This window comes from Poecile atricapillus, chromosome 5 (genome assembly GCF_030490865.1).
Source record: "Poecile atricapillus isolate bPoeAtr1 chromosome 5, bPoeAtr1.hap1, whole genome shotgun sequence".
In the NCBI taxonomy this organism is placed as follows: domain Eukaryota; kingdom Metazoa; phylum Chordata; class Aves; order Passeriformes; family Paridae; genus Poecile; species Poecile atricapillus.
Window position 1 is genome coordinate 25,354,146 of NC_081253.1, and position 14,766 is coordinate 25,368,911.

Below are 14,766 nucleotides of genomic sequence, written 5' to 3' on the forward strand. Positions count from 1 at the left end.
TCTAGTGTACTGTTCCAGAGCTGTAAGGGTCTTAGTGTAAGTCTCAGGAGTTTTCCCCTACTTCTATGTGCAGCACTTGGCAGTCTCTGACAGGGAATTTCACCTGCATTTCTTACTAATGTCCTGCAGTCTTTTTGCAGAACTTTGTAGTCTCCTTCTTTTTTGGTAGTTACATTTGGTATCACATTGAACAAATACGAGTTCCTCTCTTCTTCTAAGTTCTTCTTCCTGTGAGAACTTGCCTTTTACTTCTCATTTGTTTCCTGTTCTTATATTCAAACCTGAAAGAATGGGGATCACAGTGCAAGAAGCTCGTGTGTATATGTAAGGTAGCATACCTGTATTTTACATCAAACTGGCAATCATATTTTAAGGTCTCATTGAAACTTTCCTCCTCATCTGCTTATCCTCACTTTTTATTGATGATGCTCACACTTTTCCTGAGATAACAGTGTGAGCTAATAGTGTGGGTTTGTGGGGGTTGTTTTTTGTTTGGTTTTTTTGGGGAGTTTTTTCTTGGACTTTTTTCCCCAATATATTTTTGTTTGTTATATCAGCACTCTTATCAAACAAATATAATCTATTGCTTTCTCTTTTGATCCCTCCTTGCCGACCCTTTTTCCTCTCAGATAAGTTAGTGCTTTCAGACAGGGTTGTACAAAAAGACTACCAACATTTCATGCAACAGAACAGGTCATGTTAAAGTGTGGCATGTCATCATTGTTTGATTGCTTACCTGCCATTGAAACCCAAGGAAGTGTCCATGTTTCCTATTAGGTTTGGGAGGGGTGAGACATATTCTACATTGAAAAGTGCAGGGACTTTTTCTAAGATGCCTTTGGGCTGAGACGTGACTTTGCAGGACAATAATGAACTGGCTACAGTGAGCACAGCAGTCTTACTAAATATTGCAGGTATTTAAGTGCTGTTGCCTAGCAAACCACTGAATGGTTTGAGTAGTTCATATTTGTCTTTGTAAAAAGTAATTTTCTAGTGTTAGCTGGATGCTGTTTGTAAAGGTAAAGAAGGAGTTGCCATAATGGTAGGAAAGGAAGACTGTAATTAAGAAATGCCTCTTTGTTCTCTTGCTATAGGATAACAGAAATTTTTCTTCTTTTGAGCTCTTTGCTGAGAATGTGGTTCCCTTCTGTACATGAAAGGTGATAAATGCTCCCCATCAAAGGGACTGAAATCATGAGCCTACAATCAGTTTGAATGCAGCTATGGAGAAGTTAAAAATTGAGTAAAGCACTCCACTAAAATGGAGTAAAGCAATTTGTGCCTTGCACTCAACTTCACTATAAGTACAAAGTTTCCCTATATTTACCTTTAATTATATATATGCAAATCTGAAAATCAGCTCTTCAGGAAAATCCCAAGGGGTATATTTTCTGCTTGGTGTGATTTTAATTCTAGTTTAGTTAGTTTAGGGATTTGAATAATTTGTGATTTACTTCAGCATTGCTTGAGGCCTTCCAGTCATCAATCAGTGAACTGGTGTGATGCAGTTGTTTCTGCAGGTTTTTTAACCCCTTTCTAAATTTTGTTTCAGAGTTTCCAGTTTCTGATCATGGCAGTGGTGAAAATGAAACCCCTCCACCTCTCCCACCACATCCTAGTGAGGATCTGCTGAATGAGGATTATAATCACAGGTTGGACTTCAGCTCTTCTTAATAGTTATAGCACTAATTGCTCAGTAGTGGTTCTGATAATAGTTCTAATTGATTATTAAGCCATTTTTTTTTTAAATTTGCACCACTTTCTTTAGTCAGCTGGAAGGTCTTTTAACATAAGCTGTGAATGCTATTTTAGCATTTAGTGCGTTGTTCAGTTCAGTTGTACATAAGCTTCAGTATGCCTCCTATCCATGACAGATTATATCTCTATCGTGTGTTCAGTGAAACAAAAAAAAAATCCCAAAGCATAATCCCAATTAAAAAAAAAAGTTAATTTAAAACTGTACTGTGGGTGCAATGTGTAAATGCAGTCTGTAAATGAAGTCTCTTAAAGCTTTAAAAGTCCAAGTTAAACACAGTTTGTAAGAAACTGAATCTCCTTATGTCACACAGATATATTCTTGAGATTACAAAATGAATTTTCAGTAAGTCTGAGCAATTGAAATGTGTAAGAAAAAAATTAATGAACGCTTTACCAATTGTAAAGGTATTGAGTAGATTTTTCAGATACTTTTGCAAAGCCTGATGTGCTTGATAGCAACTATAAGTTTCAATTTCCTTAGTAAATACAGAAGTTTGGAGGTGCAGGAAAAAGTATAAACATGTTGATGTTCACAGTGGCTCATACTCTATCTCAAGTAGTACAGGATTCAAATCAAAGGCATAATTTCAACCTCTCCTGATGATGAGGAATGCAACCAATCCTGATGATGACGCTGAAATGCAACATTGAACATTGCTTCCTTGTTTGCTGGGTGTTCAGTTTTGATAGTCATGCATCTACTGCAATGATATTAAGAAAGTATACATTTCAGCTAAAAATTTAGCCATGTGTCTGTCCTTGCATGCATTGGTGTGAGTAAAAACTACCATTAAATGATGGGTTGCATGTATGCATACCTTGAATGCTTCATGCAAGACTTCTGTAACTATTTTCTTTTCACTAACAGAGAGTAATTACGCTAGAATAATTTTGTTATTTCTGGTCTCCCAGGCAGATATGTATGACATGATAAACAAACTAGTCTACACAGATCAATGCAATTCAGCATTACTTTCTCAACTGCAATGGTTTGCTAGAATCTGTTCCTAATTTTTCCAGCAAGCTAGGAGAAAAACATTCTCTTAAATGCCAATGATGTATTAAAATGATGGTAAATTTTCTGGCCCTTTGTCTCACCCTGAGTTTTCCAGTGTTGTATGGTTTTTCCATTTAGAACTTAAGTTCTCTCGAAATTGAATTGCTGTATCAAGTGACACTGATTTCACTGAAATTGCATTTCAACAAAATGCATAGGAGAATACTTAGGAAAGTATTTTGACCCTGTACAACTAAACCTTTTGAACAATTTGGAAATAATTATTTTGGTTGCTTCTCTTAGTACTTTTTTGCCTAAAACTTCTTAAAAGAATAATAATTTTTGTTTCTAATCAAAAAGAGACGTGAGACTTCAGATTGCATTGAGGTGTTCCATTTTGAGCTGAAAGATACTTGGAGTTTCACTCAGGCGCAATTTTGAAATGATTAGAAAGTTGCCTTAAAGTAAAAGAATGAAAAAAAAAGACCAAAACAAAATAAAAATCAAAGCAACCAAACACAATACCCTGGAATTCACCCTGGAATTCTTCATTCATAGCACTCTCCATAAGACCTCCAGCCTCTGCATAAGTGGTACAAGGCTATAAAATAATTTTATAATAGCAGATGCAGTAGAATTGATCCAGGTACATTGCCAGTATTTCTCCTACATTCTGTAGCATGTTATTTGGAAATGCCATGGTTAGATAGAACTAGCAAAATGGGAAGAAAATTATTACTAATCATTTACATTTATATTTCCATCTGTGATGGGAAACCAGGTGACTGAAAGTGTTAAGTCTCAGAAAAGGGAGTTGAGGATCAATATCTGATTTTGAAAATACATCCTGTAAGCAACTGTAGGAAGAAACACATGTATATTTGTACATTCTTTAATTAGTTCACTTGTGGTTTGAACTGGTACCTAAACATTTTACGTAACTTTTTTTTTTTTCTTCCTACAGCCCTATCAGAAATTCAGCAGTGCATTTAACAGATCAGCACATCAACTTCAGGTCTTTGACACCAGCCAAACAGTCTGAATCAATTAATCTGAAAGCCTCAAAAAGCATGGATCTGGGTAAGAAGGGCTGGCATGACACATAGGTCAGCTTTTGAGCCTTAGCCCATCTGTACCATCTCTGTTTCTTGCTTTTGTTTCTTTAACACTCACATCAGGGAGTAAGTTCTGCAGAGGAGCTACAGTGATGGGGACAATGGTCAGCCTCCTCTAGCAGCTATTTGCAAATACTCTTTTTATTGGAGCTGAAGAAAGTTTGTTGGTTTTTTCCTTGGTTTGGTTTGGTTGGGTGTTATTTGTAAAGGTCCATTGTATTGAAATCCTAGCTGAGGAAAAGGGGGAATGATGGAATAATGAGCAGAAAGAATTGCTGTACAAGTTTTGTATCTCTAGAATATAAAGCAAAACCAGCAATCACAGAAGTAATTTATTTTATAGAATATAAATGATTGTAAAACAACACTGGACAAAGGGTAGCATTCCTGACACAAGGTGTTTATTTCTTTATTGACAATGACAAACACAGGAATTCAAAGTGTTGCAGTAGATTTTATAAATGCTTGAAGAGTGTAAGGTTATGGTTCTCTGTCCATCAGTGTTGTGCAGGAAATCTTGCAGGGGGTGAAGTAGAAAGTAAAATGCTTTTTCTATACCAGGAAAGCATTTTCAGGTGGAAGACTGAAGGGTTATTGCAGCTGAAAACCACACCATGTTTTATGAGGGCTTAAGAAAGCTTGTTATGTCTCAAAGAAAACCAAATAAGGTTTTCTTTTTCCTTTTAATTCTTCTTGGCCACACTCAGTCTTTATCCATTGTTTGTTTGGGTTTTTTTCTGAATTCCAGTGTTGATGGGGAAATTTTGAGGACTACCATTAGAATAGCTTTAATAATAGATTTGTGTGCTTTGGTGGATCAGACTTGGGACATCATTAATAGAAAGTGATTCATTTCATACATGGTTTCAAGGTAGCTTTTTGTTACCTTGCAGGTTTTTTTTTCCATTAAATGTTCCAGACTGGTCTTAGGTTTTGTATTGTTGATTTTTATTGTAATCTTAACAGGATATTTTGATGTAATATTAAATGTGTGTACTCCTCTAATGGCATGTAAGGAAAGCCAGACAGTTATTAATGCATGAAATGCATAAGAATGGATATGAATTATTGAAGGAAGGTCTTAAGGCAGAATTATAACACTACTGCATGACCAGAAAAAATAGGTATAGGTCGCTTGCTCTTCTGTTCCACTGTTTTGACAAAGAGTAATGGATTAGATATTTCTTAAAGAATGAAAATGCTCCTCAAAAAATGACTCAGTTTATAGACTTGAGTCAAAACATATATTGTATGTAGTCTACTAGAAAAATGAATGTTCAACTTTACTGAGCCTTTTTTTAGAAAGATTTGCTTCCAGCTCCCACAGAAGTCCCAGGAAAGAATGCACACAAGCATCAGTGTAAAATTAGGCAATGGCAGCGTGTGTGAGAGCACATTCAGAACTGCCAGGTAACTCATACTTCAAATTCTATACGCTATCTGCTCTTGACACCCAGGAGCAATCCTTTGAGAATATACGAGTCACTAAATCATGGTGGCTAAAAACTAAAAGAAAATTAGATGCAAAAAATTTAAAAATGGATACAAATGTATCTTTTAGAGTGTTCAGAAATTGTTGCCTGTAGAAGGTAGCTGTTGAAAAGTCCCCTTGTGTTATAAAAGTAAAAAAATAAAAAGGGTAATAGCCAGTCTGATTGGATATGTGAAGGTAAATGTACTTGAGACACTCATGTAAAGAACAGGAGGGACTGTGAAAGATCTGCACCATATTGTTTTATAAATAACAATAGATGGAGTAAAATTCCTTGCACATAGCTTGGCAAATAATGAAAGTGAGGAAGATGAAAGCTGGGGCCTTTTACAGTCATTCTTTAGCAAGCAGGGAAGTACCGTATTTGGCTTTCCACCTTTTTAGATTTTAAGCAGAAGCTACTGTCTGAAAGAGGAAACAGACCAGAAACATGAAAATCTCAAGTGAAGTAACTGCAATATAAAGTGTTTCAAATACAAATAACATCCCAATAGTTTGGTATATAAAAATGTGCTTCCAAATAGAGCATTCATTTAATACATATTCCAGGGTGGATTTTTGGGAAAACAAAGTTCTTTCTTAGGGATTTTTTTGCTTGCTTCTTACTTACCTGCAATCGTGACCAATAGTAACTTTTCATCCCAACATGCAGCTGTGTACCCATTACTGATTTCAGTGCACTGCTGAGAAAAAAGGAAAGAGGGAAGTCATCTTCCAGCAAATTTGGTAACAAAGGAGAGATGTCCTTTCTCTGAAAAGTTCTAGACCCTATTTTTTCAGTACTCATGGGATGCTGTCCACTTACTACTTTTCTTTTGTTCTCAAGTTCTGCCAGTCCTCTCAAAAAAAAATATGATAGGATGAACAGAAAAAACCACAGAACTGGGGTCCAGGAGGAGAGCTCTGAGACCTTAGAACAGGTGATTTTGATGCAGTTTCTTTTTTTTTAAACCAAGTAGTCTCTGAATCATGTGTCTCCACAAATCTGTGAAATCACTCAGAGGTTGGGTCTAGTGACCCAGAATGACAATCACAAATTCAGCAGACAACAGAATTGATCTAATACAGGGCATAAATATGAAATCTGTACTGCTGCTCACTTAGGAAACACTCTACTTCACCTTGAAATGTATATAATGCACCTATTGCCTAATTACAAGATTACAAAGGCCAGGATTGCTTAATGACATGGCCATCCAAAGGGTCATCAAAGGTGGGTAAAGAAGAAAATGCAAATAATGGATATGAATCCAGATATGGATTGTGAATCTCATCGAAAATAATACATTCATTAAATTAGGGTGCTAGTGAAATGGTATGGTAAGGGTCTTCCTGGCTTTGATGAGGGCTGACGTATATACAAGAGGCAAATCTGTCAAGTAAAGACTAGTCTATAATTACACAGGTTCACAATGGAAACTCATTTAACATTGGTGTTTATATTTTCAGTTTTATATATATTTAGGCCCAGAAACCTTTGAGTGTTTAATCTGCTTTCCAGTCATAGCTATTTACAAAATAATAATTGCTATAAATTAATGTCCTCAGTGAATGATAGGAGGCAGTGAGGATGGGTGATTAAAAAGTGTTCTGTACTGCTACCATTGTGCGTCAGTTTGTTGCTGTCACTCTCCTGCAAACCCTGCAGTGAAAGGACCTTGGCATATCCAGCTGTGGGTTACGTGCCAGTGGGGCAGCTGGAGTTTAGTTTATTGCCACCTGCTGCATGTCAGGGCTGTTGGCTGGGCAGCTGGACAGGAGCAGAGGGTAGGAACCACTGCCACCTGCTTGTTTAGGCTGTCGTGCCGTGAGTCCTGTGGACTGACGCAAGTCTTACCTGCCAAATTCACAGATAGCATGAACCCAAAAGTAGCATTGCTTGAAGTTGGTGTATTTCAAGAACTCAGTTTCTTTCCAGATGAATTAGTCCTTGATTGAACCTACTTGAAAAAATAAAATAAAAGCAAGTGGCATATGCTATTGAGTTACTATTGTAGAATTTTTTTTAAAAAATAGAAAAAGCACATGTAGTGGAAATAATTTTTTTAGTTTTGCAGAAATGAGTAGAACTTGCCTCATCTGTACAGATGTCCTTGTGCAGAGTATATGGGGCAGGGTGACTGGTTCCCTGTTTTAGCATCCATCATTTCCACAGAGATCAAATGCTTCTCAAAATTTACAGCTTCATTCAGAGTAATAGGCTACAGATTAGTTCCATGTCAGCTATAAGTCTTAATGTTCTTCCCTGCTGCTATGTTGAGATAATGACAGCACTTTCTGGATCACTGGCAGAGTTCATATCCTGTGTCTTATGATAGATATTTCTTTGCCTTTCCCTACTTTTGTTTTGAACTGGTATTGATAAAAAGAGCACAGCCCTCTGTTTCCTTCTGCTGATCCTGGTACCTGATACATCCTCTCAGTTGCATTTTTCTGTTTTTGCTTTTCACCCATGGTCATCCATATGTTAGCAAAGCAAAGATCCCCCTTTTAAGTGTGGCTTCAAGAATTTATGCAGAACCAAACAAAGTCTGACTTTGTACTGACCAGAGTTTCACTGCATGCGAAGCTTGCACTTGTGCTTAGAACATAGTGTTAAAAATAAGCAAAACAAAATAAAAAAATTGTGGAAATCAACGTTGTGTTTTCCCTTCACAATGAACTGGAACACCTTTTTTGGAACTTAACAGCAGATTGAAAATGAAGAAATCAATGGCTTCTAAATAAATCATTGGAAGGATGATTTTCCCTTTCTTTTAACAACCTTCTATACACACACATTTTCCCTTACATTACCACCGTTCTCTAGAGAAGAATTTCTATATAATATTTTGTCAGAATCCATTTTCAATAGTGTTTGTTATTTTAACTATATTAAAAAGGTAATTTTTGTAATGTTAATATGAAATTGTTTTTTAATGTTGCATTAGAAAGTGTAAATCAGTGTGCTCTATGAAAACGAATGGAAAGAAGGTGTCTTATTATCTATCTCCAACACCCTTACTTTCCATAAATCTTTATGCACTGGAGTGATTTAGGCTGTGCATAAATGTACTGTAAAAACTACAGCCATGGGAATTGTATGCAAACACATGAAAGTGTGGCTTGTTTTAACCCGAAGCAACATGAAATTGAATCATATGAATATATAGCAAATTTTTTGTGCATCAATTCAGGCAAAGTACCGTGTAGATTTATATTTGAGGATGTTGGTATAATAAGCCATGACCACTATCCCAAGGTGCTGCTTAATTCCCTCTTCTTTTCCCCATCAAAGGCAAAACCCCATAAATTTTAACTGATTAAGCTCTATAGCCTAAAGAAATGGGTATGTCCTTTACTTGATTTTAAATGTGAGTGAAATATTGTTTGCTGAAACATCATTAGACATACTTGGAGTCCCTTAACCTTGGGGCATATTTATTAAAATATGGGGCAACTTACTTATTTAGGAATAATTAACAAGTAAATGTGCAAGGTATAAGGTATGCAGTATTCTGCAAGGAAGCAAGTATTTAACTAAATGCTAATTTCTTTGTTAGTGAGGGGATGCATTCCATTACAGTTCATACTTTTAAAATGCTTCAAAACAAAGGGAAACCCATGTCCCATATCCAGAAGGATGTGGAAAATGCAATCAAGATGCTATTAGCTGCTTCATGGTTTGCTCTGAAGCAGATTATTGTTACTCTGAGTGTAATTTCTGTAAACTGAAATAACTATCTCAAAACATAGGCAAATGAGGACCAGACAGAGCTAATGAAGATCGGTCTTTCAAGCAATGTTTGGATTCAAATACAATTAAAAGAGTACATTTGGGAGGTCCCTAGTGAGAGTTATGGTATTAGTGGGACAAAAAGTAGTTTGGTATTTTAAAGTCATTGTTTTGTTTACCATGTTGTATGTATGGAACACATTTATTTGTTTGCTTTGACTTGAAACCAATTTCAGAACTGCATTTAGGAGCTAGTTAGGTTTGTTACAGCACTAATGAGGAAATGGAGAAGACAGAGCAGAATTCTAAGACTCTTTTCAATGTTACTGGCCTATAACAGTAATATAAAAATCATCTTTGGAAGAGAAAGACTTTTCAAAAACAAAAATGTTATGGGTTAAGGAAAAACTATATCGCTTATGGCTGTGATTATCTTTGGTATCAAGGGCCAAAAGAGATTTTAATGTTATTCTAACTTACGTCATGAGTAGCTTTCTAGTACTGTCAGACTAGATGTATATTTTCTGAGGCTCTCTGCAGAATCAGTCTTTACAAATGAACACACTACCATTTTCATAGTTTAAATGACTTTCAGATTTCTGTTTGCAAGATCTGTAAGTCAGAAATGAAACAAAATAATTTCTTAAGTGATAGGGACACTGTTAACTGAATTGAAATGAGATGGAAATTAGGTTTTCTCTGTATGAAAAGTGAGGCTTTTAACAAGGCTAATTTTGTTACTCAGTTTTATACCAAATCAGTGCAGTTGAGGAGACAGTGAGTTGCAGCATAAGGGGAGAAATGGGCAGAAGAGAATATCAACTGTTTGGACTGGTTTTGTATAAATTGTCTAGGACTCAAGGAGGTTTGTTGTGGAGCAGACTGAGAGCATTGTATGCACTGTGATGGTGACACAGCTAGAACGTGTAACACGTGCTTGAGGTGGTATTTCTTTAGGCTGCTTTAGCATAAGTTTGAGTAGATCTGTTAAGGCAGTTAGTAATTAAAGTGTTAGGGGGAGAAAATTAATTGCTTAATAGCAATTAAGTTAATGTATAACTACTACAAGAAAGTAAAGATGATAATGAAGTAACTTTTAAGAACACTTGTATAAATATGTTGTCTAAACTTTGTCTTAAATCTGTTCCCTATCAATGTTTTCAATCAGTGAATGACAGATTACATTAAGAACTTGTAGTTTAACCCTAGGAATTTGGAAGAAGTGTTAATGACATGCAGAAGACAGCGGGGGAGTTTTAGCCTAGTATGGTTTCTCTGGAACAGAGGTGAGAGAGGATAAGAAAAGACAACAAAAGTGTAAAAGAAGCCGTGATGGCCTCAATTAACAGTGTAACCTTCAAGAACAAGTAGTTATGGCACTACAAGAAAGTGAAGAAATTTGTATCATGCTGGCTGGGAAATTGTAAAACAATGTTTTTTTCTGTCAGGAGAAAAACTTCCATTTAAAGCTAAATGTGCTCAGTGGACAGCCTCAACTGTACTGCTGGTTCTTCAACAAGTAGTAGCAATTGCAAATGCAAGCTTAAGCATTTTCATTCTCATGTGCTGACACACAAGATGTATCCCTTGGGGATCTTCTCTGAATACAATTGAACTGAGGTATTAAATCAGTTGTAACAAAATTTTTCTGAAAAACCTAATTAAAGAAAACCTTGTACAGGAGAGAAAAAATAATCCAGAATCATGGTTCTATGTGACTTATTCCTTTCTTTGAATGTACTGAACAGGGCATCCCAAATGTTGTGTTAGGTGCCATTTTGGAAAAGGTTTACCTTTCTTTTTTTCTTTCCTACTTCATAAGTATAATTTTTCCTTGGCCCTTGTGCAAGCTTTTTGGTAGTCTCTGGGCTTTTCAACACTGAAGTGAGCAGAAATCTATTAAGGACTCCTAAACCTTCAAGAGTGAGTAGCTGGTGGATACCCAGGTCACCCCAGAACAAATGCCCTTACATGGAGGAAAGGTGAGAGAGGGAATTACTGAAGGAAAATATTTTTTTACCCTTCCTGATACACACATTTTATTGCTACTGTAGATTTTATCCTGTGGTCTTTGTATGTAGCACTTCAGGGTAAACCTAGAACAGGAAGCAGCATTTTCTAAGTGGTGGTTGTGAGACAAACAATTGGCACCGTTTCACCAAGTGATTTATGCTGCTCCTGGATGGGGAAACATTTCACCCAGAAAATAAAACCGGCAGGAGAATTATGTCCTTGGCACTATCACTGACTAAAACTAATTGATGGTGCACTGTCTTTGTTATGATGAAGGGGCTGAGTAAGGTTACAGTTCACCAGGAAAAAACAGTGACCCATTTGAGGCTTTGCTTTTTTATCATATGTTTATACCATATAAACTGCTGGATTCAGAGAAGTGTGGATATATCATTTATATAAGTAGTTTGGGAATACAGCCCTTGTGAATGGATTCATGTACAATAAGAAATTTATGTTTGACTTCCTATTAACTAATAAAGGTGTTTGTTAGGAAATGTGTTTTCTAGGAAATTCTTTTGTGTTTCAGTGTCTTACATTATTATTCCTCATTAATTGTAATTTTAATCCTTGTTTGCTTCTTTTCTGAGCGCAGAACTGCAGCTGGTCTTCAAAGGTACGTGTCAGTTTGTCCAGCAGAAACACACATGACTTTCACATGTTTAGAAGATTTTTTAGAATCTCTTAGTGTGCAAAACTGATCCTTCACAAAGGAATCACTTAAACTGAATAGCAGCACCTTGTATCGTGTGAATAGTAGTGACTCTGGTTTGGGGAAAAATAATGCAATTGGACTGGGCAGAAGGAGGGAAATTGGTTATGACAGCTGGCAGCAGCATTGATTTGTTCTTCTCTAAACCACAGTTTAGAACTAGATTGTTGGCCTGTATGTAAGCCTGGACTGGATTTGACACAAACTTTGGGAAGTACAGAAGGTTTTTGTGTACTAAACCATTGGAAATCATGCAATTCAAATGAAATGGCTACCTTGGCTACCTTGAGTAGGGCACAGAAATGGCAGTCAAAACATTTATGTGAAGGACACGAAAGCATGCTGGGTGCTTTTACTGTTGCTAAACAATGCTGTTTATTTTCTTGAAGCAAAACAGCGCTCCAGTGTATTACCACAGGAAATACTAAAAAGCTCTGATCATTCATGGCAAAAAGAGATGGGGTTCCTTACCCTCTGTCGTAATTGTTGGCATCGTTTTAAAAAAAAAGTATCAGCTGGGCAGATTTGTTTGGTTTAGTAATAGTCCATCTTTCATAATCTGTGGTCTTGCTAGGCCCCCAAATGTCCGTGTTTTTATTAAGTAGCTGTAGAACTTCTTTCATCTTTTATTTCAGCAATTACTTTGAGTACTGACAGTGAATGCATAACTGGTTTCTGTGGTGAAAATGTGGTTCCTAAATAATAGATGTTACTTTAAAAGAGCTGGAGTAATTTCTATAGACAAAAATTACTAACTTCGTGAACTAACAAATCCCTGGGGTTCCGGGGACATTTCAAAATGTGAAGTATTTGATTCACAAGTTAAGGGGAAGTATCTTCTTGTTTGTGAATCTGTTTATTCTCTTGTTTGAATCCTTCCCAGATTTTTGTTTGCGTTTTTCCTTTGGAGTCCCCAGATTTGACGGTTTCAATTTTTTTGAGATGTTATGCATTTAATAATTCTAGCTCAAGAGTATATAGTAATTCTAGTGTCTTCATAAAAATAGTTACTTGTGTATATTCCCAAGTGTGATCTTCTTGAACTGAAAAATTTCAGTTATTTGCAAAGTAATTACTTTTTGATGTTGGAATATAAAAATAATTAGAATACTTTTCACTTGAATTTTAAGAGTAGATGTTATTTTTTCCTCGTTTAAAATCTTTCAGGTGATTTTCTACAAAGACAGGCCAAAACTAGTATAATCTTGGGAAAAAAATTCCTCTTAGTTTTTGCGTTTTTTCAAAGGTCAATAACTAGAGAAGGACTATTTTTGTCATAACTGAATGTTTGTATCAATTTTGAACAACATGCAAAGAGGTGTTTTCAAGTGGTATTTTGTGGAACAGGATGTCCCATGTACTCCCTCAATGAAATCTTTAGTTGCAAAGTTTTCAACCTCAGCATACAAATACATATCTTCTGTTAGCTTTTCTGGTTTTGGGTTGTTTTTTTTTTTTCTGTTGTCTTCTCTTTGTTTCTGGGGGGAAACAAGGGAAGGAATGGGATTCCTATCCAATGGACTTTTCTGGGCTACTTCTGTTCAGTCTAATGAAAGATGGCCATCCTAGAAGGCTCTGCCTAAGCATAATAACCCATGAAATTAAAACTGCCCTGTGGAGGTGCACACGTATTTTGCTCAAACTTTGATATAGAACTTTAATATTTGCATTTCCCAGATTTTGTGCACGTGTGTGCTTAAACTCATAATGCTAACCTTGTATTTTGGTAAGATTATTTTTCATTTTTTAATAATTTTATTCTTCCTTTTCTCCCTCCAGTATTAAAATCTAATTTTTGTGTGTGAAGCTGGTGTGTAGAGTATGATTAAGTTAAATGGATTTATCCCTTTTAATAATGTAAAACTTAGTTTCAGGCAAACCAAGTCATCAGCATAGCTTTTAAAAAATACTGTCAACCTTGGGTTTTGTCTTTTTCTTAAAGTTCCTATGTACTGTAGCATTACCTGCTTTAAGTAATTACCATACATTATACTGGTTGCCACTAGTGACTGCTATAATTAAGGTTGTGAATCAGTTTCCATTATAATCCCTTGTTTTCACACAATCATAACTTGTCAAAACACTAACCTTTAGGACCAAAGTTTTCCACAGTTGTTTTGCTTAGAGAGAAATCTGGGGGGAGGGAGCAGGAAAAGGAATTTGAACTATCCTTATAGTAAATCCTTGTCCAGTCATTTTGCATTATAAGATCAACTCCTGCATAGCAAGGACTTCTATAGTTATCATTTCCAGGGATTAAAAAACATTGAAAGATCAAGGAGTGCAGAATTTCCTTGAATTTTGGTTGCACTTCTAATTTTGACTAGTCTTATTGTCATTTTTTTTAGCAGAACCTCTACATAATGCTGCAAACAGAATTAGTCTTCCTTTATTAGTACCTATGTCCCATAAAAACCCTGCACTATGTCAGTTTGCTGATAATGAGGTGACAATTAGATCACAGAAGTAGAGAAGAGATCCAGTGGTCACTTGTGGATTCATGACTACAGTTGTGAATCCCAGTCCTGAATCTGATGTTGATTTTTGAGGGTAAAAGCTTCCCTAAATGTGGAGAGGCAATATAAGAAAATATTTACTGTGATTATTTCCCAATAGTAACTCCTAAATGTCAGTAACTACTGTACTGCTGTCTCCTAGGTATAGCAGGTTCTGGTATCATGTCAGATAACCCTCTGTGTAAACTTTTTATAGTGACCACTGTACAAAGCCTGTTTAAGTTTGCATTTATGGAATTTTTGGTATGACTTGACAATTTATTTTATCATATAAAGAGATTATGTTTTAAGGCAAGTTATAAGGGAGTGCTTGGGCAGACAGAGTTGAAGGATAAGATTTCAACCCTAACATTCATTTCCTGTTCTTGTTTTATCATCCCTAACATTACATTTACCACTGTTTCTTTGCATAGAATTCATTTTAGGGAATAGTGATTGGTTCTTCCCC

General features: G+C 36.0%; 1 protein-coding gene across 5 annotated transcripts in view; it reads left to right on the forward strand.

Moving 5' to 3' along the window:
• PARD3B (par-3 family cell polarity regulator beta) overlaps positions 1-14,766 on the forward strand; it is a 393,890-nt gene that overhangs the window by 212,733 nt on the left and 166,391 nt on the right. For 3 of the 5 annotated variants that reach the window (XM_058839502.1, XM_058839500.1, XM_058839499.1), the window contains exons 14-15: positions 1,553-1,652; positions 3,720-3,835. In XM_058839502.1, coding sequence (XP_058695485.1) covers positions 1,553-1,652; positions 3,720-3,835 — 216 coding nt within the window. Of the gene's footprint in view, positions 1-1,552; positions 1,653-3,719; positions 3,836-11,685; positions 11,707-14,766 lie in introns of all 5 variants that reach the window. The other 2 variants (XM_058839501.1, XM_058839498.1) reach the window with 1 other exon arrangement.